The sequence below is a fragment of the Rhipicephalus sanguineus genome, chromosome 1 (genome assembly GCF_013339695.2).
Source record: "Rhipicephalus sanguineus isolate Rsan-2018 chromosome 1, BIME_Rsan_1.4, whole genome shotgun sequence".
Classification (NCBI taxonomy): domain Eukaryota; kingdom Metazoa; phylum Arthropoda; class Arachnida; order Ixodida; family Ixodidae; genus Rhipicephalus; species Rhipicephalus sanguineus.
In genome coordinates this window covers 190423437-190435703 of record NC_051176.1, presented here as the reverse complement: position 1 = coordinate 190435703, position 12267 = coordinate 190423437, and the positions used below count along the sequence as shown (strand labels likewise).

The 12267-nt window shown below is 45.9% G+C and overlaps 1 protein-coding gene across 3 annotated transcripts in view; it reads left to right on the top strand.

Moving 5' to 3' along the window:
• The window catches only part of LOC119404246 (cell division cycle and apoptosis regulator protein 1), a 221614-nt gene that overhangs the window by 89073 nt on the left and 120274 nt on the right, over positions 1–12267 (top strand). For all 3 annotated transcript variants that reach the window (XM_049418286.1, XM_037670826.2, XM_049418290.1), the window contains one exon: positions 3574–3835. In XM_049418286.1, the coding sequence (XP_049274243.1) occupies positions 3574–3835 (262 nt within the window). The remainder of the gene's footprint in view (positions 1–3573; positions 3836–12267) is intronic.

The window sequence follows — 12267 nt, the reverse complement described above, 5'->3', positions numbered from 1 at the left end:
GACAGCACAACACGCCTCCATGTTGTCCAGCGAGTCGGAGCAGCTGAGGCTGCAACCTTCCACATTCACGCAATAGCGCCGGACCAACGCAAGTGCACTAATCACTTCGGAGGATGTAGGCAATGGGCCATCGTCAATTTCCTTATTGTTGTCGCTTTGGCTCGTGGTCGGCACGACGTCTGCAACGTAGTCCTCATCTTGTAGCTCACCCATGATGGCGACATCATCGTCCGCACTGACGAATTCGTCGAATGTCGATCCGTCGATAGCTCCCGGGAACTCTGCCAGCTCGCTCCAAACTTCGGCGGAAACACCTGCGGTGTTTTCAGTGCTGTCATCGGAATTTGGGGTGTCATCACCAGGCATGCGGAAGCCGGCACGCCTAAAGCAGTTCTGGATCGTCTCCTTCGTGACATCTGCCCACGATCTACTCAACATAGAAAGAGCTCCGAGCAAGTCGATCTTAAGCTCCCTGCCGACACGAAGGTTCACAGAGCACCAACAGGCAACACCACCAGCACGGACCACGCTGAATGAGGACTCGAGGAAAACAGGCAGCAGCAGGCACACAAGCATAAAGAAAGAAAAAATGGCGCTCACTTCTACCGCCTCTGCACCTCGGAGATAGCACGACGGCCTCTGATTGGCTGTAAGCGCTGCGAGCGGGCCAGGATCATTTCTTGCAGGGGGGTGTTCGCCCGTGCACAACCGGGTCTAAACCACTTTTTCTAGGGTGGCGCTGGCAGTTTTCCCCGCCACCGCGAGGGAAAGCCAACTTGCTGGGGCACTTTTGAGGCACATGGAGTTTGATATATCGGTTGTCGTTGCTATTTTCGTTCGATGTAACAGTAACTTTTGCTATATATTCTCAATGTAAATTTACCGTGTTTAGAAATTGTTCGATATACGGGATAATTTGATATAAACGGGTTCGATATAGTCGGGCTCGACTGTACACATATTTTGTACTTCGAATTATCAGTCTACCAAACTATTTTGCGATCTACTTTGTATTCAATATGTCTGGGATCGACTGTAAAGTATTTTGCGTTGTATTCTGGAACTTACATGTCGCACCATATTGCAATATTGATCTCATGAGATTCCAATGTATGTGCAAGATCCTACATGCCAGTCGGGGCTAGTATTTGTGGTATTTGTGGTATTATTCGATTATGGCAGCTCGAGTACCCATTGAATGCTAATTGAAAGGCTTTAAATGGGCTGTGTGTCACCTGAGAAGAACACTTTTACAGCGCACAAGTTGTATTTGAACATTCAGTTTAGTGCTTTGAACTGCCTATGTTGTAAGAATAACGTTACCGGTTTTGTTGAATACAATTTGTTTTTCTCCACTGGAGCTCATTTGCTAGCTTCAAGGGGACCACAATTGTATTGAAATGAGTACCAGGAGTGCATTTGATACGAAGCTACACTTCAATTTGCTAGTTACTGCATTACAACTACATTAAATGCTCGGCACGTTTAATGGCATTCTGGTAGCATGAACATGTATATACAGCAAAACCCCATTAATTCGAACTCGGTTATTTCAAAATCCTGCTTAGTTCGAAGGATTTCTGCAGTCCCGTATTTTGACATGTAAATTTGAGTGGATAATTTGAAACGGTGGTCTGTACCAGCCCGGTTAATTCGAAAACTTTGGGTGCCATCTGCCAATTCTCTATCCTGATTTCGCCGCTAACCCGCGGAAATGACGGCCCCTGGGAGCCACAAGGCAATGCACTGTAGCGATACTAACGAGTGACAGGTGAAGCACCCCAGCCTCGCAGCTGCCAGCAAAAAAAAAAAAAACGGTCTTGTGGTCAATTGAAATAGGCGCCTGTGGATATGAAAATGTGCTTCACTGCAACACAGCGGTGACACGCGGGCAGCATCTCTCATGTTTCTCGCAACGTCAGCGCAAAGGAATTATTAAAGAATGGTCTGACGGAATTTGCGATGTATGCAAACCTCCGATTAGCGGTTGCTCCAGCAATTAGCAGCTGTCACCTCGTCTGTTCCTCGCTGCCGACGCTGCGAGGAGCAGGTGACATGCTGCCTGCATGTCACTACTGTGTTGCAGTGAAACACGTCTTTTCCGCAGGCGCACATTTCAGTTGATCACAAGAACATTTTCCTTTCCTTTTTTTTTCTTTTTTTTTTCTCTGGCAGCCAAGAGGCTTGCTGTTTCGCCGGTTTAGCGGCAAAATTGGGACTGGGGATTGCTGGAAAACATGACCCTTGGAGCCGCAAACTAGCAGGGACAGCAAACGACCACCTCTGATTACTTTCAATAATTGTAGTATGTTTTTTGTATGTTCGGTTAATTCGAAAACCCGCTTAATTCGAAGACTTTTCACAGTCCCAGTGACTTTGAATTAATGAGGTTTTACTGTATATTTATGAACTTGTAGGAGGACCTTGCTGAGACTATGTTGATAGTGGTTTTAGTAATGCATGTGTCGGCAATGCTCATAGGGGATTCAGTGCAGCGGCCAGGGCGGCCATTCATCATGGCAACAACATGGAAGCACCTCACAAGCCACATCCATCCATGAACAAAGTTCTTGTAAATTTGCAAAGGTTTATGTATTCAGAAACATCCTGGTTTAAAATACATTTTGAGATTACTAATTGTGGTTTGGGTTATTGGAAGACTGCCTTAGGCATACAAAGCTGCTTATTTAGCCAAGTATGAGCGGCGCTTCAGCTACACTGTTGTGTGCCAGCATAGCCAGTGCTATGTGTTTTCCATCAATGCGCAGCATGCAGAAATTTCTCTAGAATGCACCATAGCTGCACTGGAGAGTGTGAAGGCATTGGGGGAAAAAAAAATAACAGAAAAGAAGTGTTGCAGTTTCGCTTGACAAGGCAAAGCATTGACAGCAATAGCGATATTATTTGACACATGCATGAAATGAAGTTTGTTGTTTTATTGGTCGTATGTATTGCAGTAAATATAGGCTTACTAATCAAATTACTAAAGCGTGGTACCATGTGCACATGGGCACGCATAAGTGTATCTCACTCAATCACTACAAACACACTATTGGGATCTCTAGTTGCTTGCTTCATTGAGCTGCTTCATATTGACAGTGTTCATCTCCAAATTTAAAACTTGCAGCTCGAAAAACATTTTTTTTTTTTTTTCTTCTGTTAACCTGCTCCAAGTTCAGCATTTTGTGTTCCTTACGTTCCAAAGATTTTTCATAAAAGTTGGTCCAACTGTCCCACCTCAGAATGCAATGAGGTCATGGTTAATGTGAATTTTGGATCATTAGAATTAGTGTTCCCTGTTAGATGGTTAGATGGAATGCATTGCATGAAATGAAAAATTCAGTGTCTGGTGCTATAGGCTCTACTAGTTTTGCAAGCAGTGCCTATGACTTTGCAGTAATGCTCAGCTATTTGTGGAGATCTTTCAAATGATAAATGACATGGACCATTCTGCTTTGATTATAATCATATTTTCTACAGAGCTGGATTGATTGAGTCATTCATTTTGTGTTAATCTTGTAAGTTTAGCTGGTTCACATGCCAAGTAGTTCTTTGTTGTGGTCTCTTCTCTAGGCGGGAGCTTGGTGTGGTGGACTTGCGCAAGCGCTACCCAAACATGTACATACCATCAGACTTCTTTCATGCGTACATCTGCTGGCAAGAGTGCTTTCCATTACACCGCCCTTTTGGCCTCAACTACCCATGCTGTTTCCAAGTCCTGCCAAAAGACACCTGTCCTCCACCACCCTCTCTGCTCACTGTAACCCAGTTGGAGTCTTCGTTGCCTCCGGCTGTGCTAGACCCCCCAGACATAGATTTCTCCTTCAGTGCCAAGGTGAGTGTACATTGATTGCACATATTTCAAAAGACAAGTGGTGCCACTTGGCTTACTGCAGTGCACTGCTCTTAATGTAGTTCTCATAGCACAGCACATAAGAGCACTGCACTTTAGCTACATGCATGAGGTCATCAGGAGGAGTGTCCGTAGCATGGGTATCCATGAATTGCCTTTGCAGAACCTTTTGAATATTCTGGAGTAGGGCCACTTGTATTCAACATGGACGTGTTCTCATTATACTGCCTCTGACTTGATGTCAGCCTTGTCGCGAGAATTGTACTAGAGTTGCACCCACTTAAACTGTACTTGAGCGCCATGAAGATTTCATTAATTGAATTTCTATTTGTTATTACCGGGTTGCATGAAAAAAAAAATGAAACCAAAAACAAGTGACGGAGCTGAAAATAATTAAACCTTGGCGACGGATAAGCCTTTGTTCCGGCCACTTGTCAGCTGTGTGCTACCCCCATATATGCATCAAGTGCACGCTACCGCTGTTTGCTCTTCAGTTCGCTTTTCGGAAAAGGTGGCATTGTCGTAGAGTGCCAATGTCACGCGTGCGACCTCGGCTCCTTCGTCACTATAGCAGTATTCTGCAAATTGACACATTTATGGCTTTATGACCCGACCTATGCTACCAGTACATGGACACACTAGTTCAGTGAGCTTTTCCAGGACAGTTGCTGTATCTGATCTCCAAGCTGCCAAAGCAAACCTAGTTTCATTCTCTGCCTTTGGTTCAGTCCGCGAATGCAATCTCTTTTACGCCCGATCTCCACGTTGTGTAACCTAAGCTTGCCGCAATAGCATGCCAGCTTGCAGCCTGTCTTCTGTCATTCACTAAGTGCAAAGACCTGCCAATGGATGGTTCTGACTTCAGAATGAAGCAGTGTCTTTCAGATAAGCATTGGAAAAGTACAAAGCATAATGCCGGTTGCCAGTGAGCATGGCTGTCAGCAATAAGCCGTTAACCGATAACTCACCGTGAATGAAGTGCTTGCTGCGCACCATAGGAAAATGCCTTGCCATTCCGACACCTGACAAGCCACTCTCGGCGATGTTGCATGTCACCGGGATAGGAATGAAAGCTTAACTTTGGCTCTGTGCAATAAGTGCGGCATTGAGGAACTGAACAATTCCCTCATGGAAATTGAAACGTTTTTGACAGCTACGGAGTGCAGAATGATGATATAGAAACAGCAGCCCTGTAAACTTCCACACATTGCACGGGTGACGATCCACACCAATGCAACTGTGGTGCTGCCACTTATAGGTCGATCTCACGGCCAATTACTATATGTGGTACGGTATGCTTTCTTTCTCTCTCGTCCTCTTTCTTTCTAGCTCTTTCTCTCTGTTTATTTCTCTTTCTCTTTCTCTCTTGCTATCTGTTATTTCTCTGTCTTTAAATCCCTTTCTTTCTATCTCTCCCTATCTCTTTCTTTCTCTCTCGCTCTGTACTTGTTCTCTCGTCCATCTGAGTTATTGCATCCCATGCTGAACAAATTGGCGCATGTGTTCTGGGAGCGATGAAGAAGATCAAGAAGAGGACGAAGAGAGCGCGCGCGGCCGAGCAACACGCTAAAAGATAGAGCCCGATCGTGTTGATGATAGTTTTTGTTCACTCTGCATGGCCTTACGTCGAGCTTCAACAGCTCCACTGTTAAAAAATGTCATATAAAAAGGAAGTAATGGTTCAAGTTAAGAGTTGTATATGAAACATACAATATTGGAGCATAAGTTTAGTAAAAATAAGGGCATATTAATTGTCAGGATAATTAATGAATTAACTTAGAGAAAACTGGGTATGTGCCATCAAGATGGCATATACCCACTAGAGAACGCTCTTCTTTCACACATTAGTTAACTCATTACTATTGAGCTTGAGGCTCACCACTGGAGACGCGAGTGCTGCGATCGTTGTGACGTGCAGGGTTGGATCACGTGATCTCACGTTGCTCCGGTGAAGGGAAGCGGACGGTTGAATGCGTTGCTTTAAACTGCGATTTCTGGAGTTTTCCCCTTTGAACAGTGTTGTTTTGCTCTCACTTCATGTGTGCGGACACCCAGAGACCACACAATCTGGGAAAGTGCAGTCAGTTATCGGCGGCATGGTACTTCATACTCCTCTGTGCCACAGTGCGAGTCTAGCGTGAGCTTTCACCTTCACCATTACCCTGCTTTGCAAGAGCGTGATACCGCTGTCACCTGACATTCCTTTAGTGTTACCAGAGTCATTCAATGCTTCTTATGGTCACGAAACTGCCGCATCAGTTTCATATGGAGCCATCGGCCGCCGCCAGAGGCGCAGCTGTGCTTGAGAGGCGATGCGAACGCTGCTATCGCTGGGGTTGTGTGTGGGACAGCCTCGGTGTTTTAGCTTTCTAAACTTCCGCAATGGTCGCGTTGCTTTCACACCTTTACTTTTAGCACTCGGCATGCATAAATGCATTCCTGAACGCGTTTTCTGTTTTAAAATGAGCACCCGTGAGGAAAAAAAAACAGGATCGGATGCGTTATTCGAAGGTCGCAGGTTCTGTCCCTGCCGGCGGCAAGTTATCTTTTCGTCCACTTTACTTTCTTCACATTTATATCCCAAATATTACAAATAACATCCCCTATACTTTCGTTGACATTACTGTCTGTTAGTTCTCATTAATATTGTGTCTAACAATGAAAAACGAGCCCTTAAAAGTAATGTTATTTCCTTCAGCTCAAGACATGCAGCTCGCGGTGGCATCCGCAGAACAAATATGAACATTCTGGGATTAACAAAAGAATACCAAAATATAATTACGAACTCCATAGCGGCAGACTTCTGAATGATTTTGCCACCTAGGGTCAAAATGTACCTAATTCTCAGCGCACTGGCGTTGTTGCATGTCGACCCCATCAAAATGTGGCCGCTGCGGCCTCGCAAACTCATTTCGTTTCAACACGACGGCACTGCGGTAGGTACAGCTTTTTAACCTTTCCGTCAAATTATACACCGTGCATTCGCAGCAATGTGTCAGCAGTGCCAGTTGTAAATGTAGGTAGAAATACGAGCTGTTACATGGCCATTCGTAGAGCTACGATGCGGTATAAACAGGACGTTGGCGATGCTCGCAGCTGTTCACAGGACGACTCACGTGGTGGTTTGCATGGTCGTCGCATTGTCGTTGAGCGAGATCGTGGTTTGCGCTTCGTGAGATACGAGAGAAGGCCTTCAAAAATCCTTGGAGTGGCGTCAGCTTTCAGCATTGGTTTGTCGCGTTACAGGGACACGGAGTCGCCATTGATGTTAAAGTCATGCGCAGTGACAATGTCTGAGGCGTCGAAATGGTTCGCACATACACGTGTATACTTCGACTCTAAGTTAAAATCGCCACTTTCCTGCCGCGTTATGGCCGTCTTCCCTTTCTTGCGCTTCTGCTTGTCTAATGGTAAAGAAAACAACGACACCTTTATGGTTTCCTTGTAGCTGGAACGGCACCCCGGCACGCAACATCTGTTAGGCATCCTAGTCCTGAGACAACGTTTCCGCTAACTTAACCATATCATATCCAGCAGCTTCTCTCGCACTGCGCGAGTATTTCAATACGCGGACAGCGCAGACAATCGCCTCTGTGGCGCAGCGGCGGTGCGTTGCAGCATTTTAGAGCAGCGTATGAAGCTGGCACATAGCGTGGAGGCGCAGTTTCGTGACCATAAAGAGAATTGAATGACTCTGGTGTTACATTCAAACCTCATAACAACAAAGTCACATCTGCCACAAAAATAACTTCGTTATATCTGAAAATTCGTTATAAACGTTTATTTGTAACACTTCCACAACATGATTATGAGGGACGCCGTAGTGGAGGGCTCCGTAAATTTCGTCCACCTCCATGGGGTTCTTTAACGAGCACCTAAATTTAAGCCACATAGTGTCATACTGCTTATCAATGAAGTTGCAAATTCTGGACACTGGTATTTTCACTGAAACACAAATAGGCCAACACAGCTATCTAACCTAGTTGGAATCAGTTCAGACTATGAAGCGCGAAAAAAAAAAGAGAAAAAAAAAACCCACGGGGACGAAGCAGAGACACATATACAGGACAGCGCTTGTCCTGTGTGTATCTCTGCTTCGTCCCCATGTTTTTTGCGCTTCATAAGCATAAAATTGTCATCTAAACCATAGTAAGCCACCCCTTACAGCATACTATAGTACTTGAGTACAAGTCAAGAAAAAAGCAGCTTTTTACTGTCAAAGGACCCCCCTACAGCCAATGGTGTCGCCATGTCATCATAATGGTGCGGCCGACCGCTTTGCGCCTACAGGCAGCGTTTGGACCCAAGCTTCTACGAGTGTGTCCGGGCCTTAAAGTAGTCCCTCTGCAAGCCTTTATTTTGAGCGAAGATAAAATTTTAGTTCGATTTCTTTTGTTTCCTCGTTAGAATACAACACGTGAAACAGTTTACTGGTCAGCTGGAGTAGGGAATTGCAACCACAGCAGCATCGTTTGTGCAAGTCAGTGCCTGCACAGAAACAGGCGTAATCGCGCCCCGGTGAGCAATTAACGAGAGAGTAACGAAGTGGCCACCCTTTGAGAGATTGTAAACCAGACAGCCATCAGTTTTGCGGGCGCAATAAGCGGGAACCACCTGCTAACGTCGTGCGCGATGCACAATTATAATATTAACAACTTATTAACAAACAATGAGAAATAAACAAGCAGTTATCGCCACCTGTTGCAGTCCCTGGTCTGACAACAGGCGTGTGAAGCAACGCACACCACAGACGCAGGAGGGACAAAACAGCAGAACGCGCAACACTTCACGCTCAAGACAAAACACCCGTAGAGGATGATGACGACTGCTTTGTATCACACAGGATATCGATGGCTGTTTCCAGGCAGCGCGGAGTGATTATGCAGTAGACAAAACACTGCGGTGATCCTCGTTACCGAACACTGCACACAACACACAAACAAGGCTTTTCATGGAATTCAAATTGGAATAAGAATCAAAGGCACTAATGTCAGCTTGCGAGAGCGCGATCTCACTGATGACGCTGATGGATTGTCGCAAACAGCTGAGGCGGCCATTTTGGTCGAAGTCTATAAGCGCGGAAGAACACACTTCTTGATTCCTCTCGGGAGCGCGCCGCGAAGGCAGTTGGCCGCAACATCACGATGACACGGTGACGCCATTGGTAGGAGGGGGGTCCTTTGACGGCGAAAAGTCACTTTTTTTTCGTGATTTGTACCGAGTATAGTGCATTCAAATGGGCAAGGTAATATGGCCGGCTAACACACAGTGCATTTACTATCGCAGTTGAGCCCTATCGGGGTCGTATTTTTCGATCACGATTGGCCCCTTTGTGCAAACTCCAGAACAAAGTAAATCGTTGAAAATTTTCATCCCGATGTGGCTCCGTGGCGATCGAAAACGCACCGTGTGACATCCGTAGAAAATTGGCGCAATAAGGAGCAACAGATGAGTATTAAAATCTTGCCGCAAACAAACTTTCTTATAAAATGTTATCTAGCTACAACTCAGAATGAGGCGTGCGCATGCATATAGCTCTTGCACATTTGCCTCCAATAATTTGAGAAAGGTTGCGGCTGCATTCAGCTCTAAGCATGTTGTGCTGCTTCCCACAAAGCGGCGAAACCGCTTGCATCGTGCTTTATGAGGCTGTGCATGCTAAAGAGGAATGTAAATTTGCTCATGCCATTTCTTTCTTGTGACAACCGCAACCCGTCTTTAGGTGCGAACCTAAATGAATGAAGTTACACGGTGGTCATGTTGCGTGGATTTCTTGCAGCTAAAATATGTTTTTTTTTTTTCTTGCCTCAAGCACACGCTAAAGCCCATTAGATACTTAGTTTCATTTTGGCACAAAATGGTTCTTTACCTTTTACAAAAGCAGCACGCTCAACCCCCGTGGCTTCCACATTGGTGGCCTCAGCAGAGGACGCTGGCAGTCAAGGTGGTCTCGAAGTCATTTTGAGGAACGTATTATTTTTTTTGAGCAGTTGTTTCGCATTTCGTAGAGTCAGTGACGAAGCCACAGCAGTATTTTACTGTCTTCGTTGAAGTGAAGTACAACAATAATAATTAAAAAAAGGCGCGAATGTGGCTGTGGGCTGAGCGGGAGAGGGTTGGCAGAGCAATCCAACCTTGCACGTCACACAAACACCCCTGCATAGTGGCGCCATGGTATGTCCTCACGCCCAGTACACTTGTGCATCATCTCAGTAGACGGTGATAGAAGGGCTGACGTCACTTCATATTTGTGCCGCGGCTCCTTCTCGCCTAGTGATGCTCGCGTCATGCGAGTGCACCTGGTGCTCTCACTCTGTTGTGCCAGCTCCGTGGTGACGTCATCACCAGGTGGAGTGTAAGGTGCACTTCATGCAACACTCGCTTCGTGACGTACCGGTCTCCTCCCCCCCCCCCCTCCCTCCCCCCCCACCCCTCACTCTTTTGCTTGATCTGCGAGCACATTAGGACACGTCAGTTGCTGCTCTGGGTATGGTGCGAGAAGGACGTGCGCTTTGTTGCTCCATGAACAATGAAAGCGGACGGCAGTGAACAAGCTGGTCCTAGTGGATTGTGCGTACACTGAAGCTATGGAAGTCAATGACCAAAAGTTAACCTAAAATCTACCCAAGTCGAGCAAAACTTCATCAAACGCTACAGGCTAGCGCCATTAACACTTTGCGGTTCGAAACCTTTATCCACCTTCTGTCTGTGTCACGGATTCAGGTGTTTGCTTATGATGGACTGAGACAAGACTTGTTCGTGATACATCAAAACAAATTTATCAACACATGCACGGCACTCAAGCAATACAAAGAATATATACCAAACAAATACCAAAAACTGCAAATTCTAACGAAACTTACACACAAACCTCACTACAAACTAAACCGTCCTAAATAAAATCAGGCAACTCTAGCTTAGTGCTGCTCATGTTTCGGGTTGACCTTCATGATGAAAAGGGCTGACCTTACTTGGCCCAGCTGATGCGCTTCTCGTCAATGTCCGGGATTGGTCGCGTTGTGTCCCAGTCGGTGATCTTGACGTTCTTGACGACTGTCGCCGTCTTTGCCGCTGCCAAATCGTCGTCGCTGACGTGGCGGAGGCCTCCGAGATTAAGCCTAGCGGTGGTTGCTGATGCCCGGTGCTAAGAGCCTACCTGGCCCACCAGAGACTGTCCTCGGTGGCTTGCTTCGAAGGGGGCTTGCGACAGGAACGTCGATGATGGCTGTGCGTGGTTGCTGCATCCCGAGCAGCCTCACTCAAACTGGTTCGAGGTCTCTGGCCACCTCTCGGGACGCCCGCGTTGCAGGCTGCCGAGTTGAACTCCTGCCGCTTCCGTCGCCAGTGCGCTTGCTGGCGAGACAACCTTCTGCTGCCAAGCCCACGTAGACAATGCCAGCGCATCATTGCTTGCGTCACGATCACAGCTTGGGTCACGCGCCTTGGGCTTCTCCACATTAGGTTGGGCGCGCTCACGCCGTTTCGAACGTTTCGAAAGTTTCATCGTCGTCTTTCTTCTTCTGAAGTGCTCTTACTCATGACAGTCTGTTCCGGTGCAAAACCAAAACAAAGTGAAGCTGAAGTAAAAGAAGTTTACTTATTCTTCTGTAGATGGTGCATAATGCAGTGAGGAAAAGTGTGCATGAATCAACCATGAAAGAGCTCGTCCAGCAGTGCCCGACAACGGACCACTGCAGCCGTGTTCCGTTGTCGGGAGGGACCCGACAACGGGCTGCAGAGGGCTTAGAACACTTGTACAGAACATTAAGTTCGCCTAAAGTTTTTTAGTTCTGGCACTTCACATGCCTTTTTCTTTCTGCACTGCATACACCCTGTAGCCATATTTATTTGTTTTAATTGATAATGTGGCATGGGAGCATAGTATGTACTAAGTAGTTACTAGGTATTTGTTTTATGTCCCCATCATAGGGACATAAAAGTTTGCAATGAAGTGGCTGCTCGTCCTTATGTTTAATATATTGTTAATACCACTATCATTAGAAGTTTATTTGAATGTACTTGAATATGCCTTGTGAAATGTTTAGTGACTGTCTCAATTATGACTGCATTTTGTTTTTGTGTGGGATTGATAGTCATGTTCTCTGTGTTCCAAGTCTTTGTGCTTTCTCACGTTAGTGCACCCATGGAACAGTTCTTTGGGACAAATACAAAACAGGAATTTCAGATGCTGTGCACAGAGCTGATCTAACTATGTTTTGCACCTTTTTTTTAAATAAAGTGCCAATCCTTACCATGTTGCACTATAAGCAACTATGTATTACTACTTGCATGGCATACATTTTAAAGTGCGAGACACATGGTGGGAATTTTGTGTGTGATCGGTTGTACGATTCACTGCGGTCCAACTTGCCACATACGACCGTTCAGAAAACGTGGTATGAAAGAGCAATTCA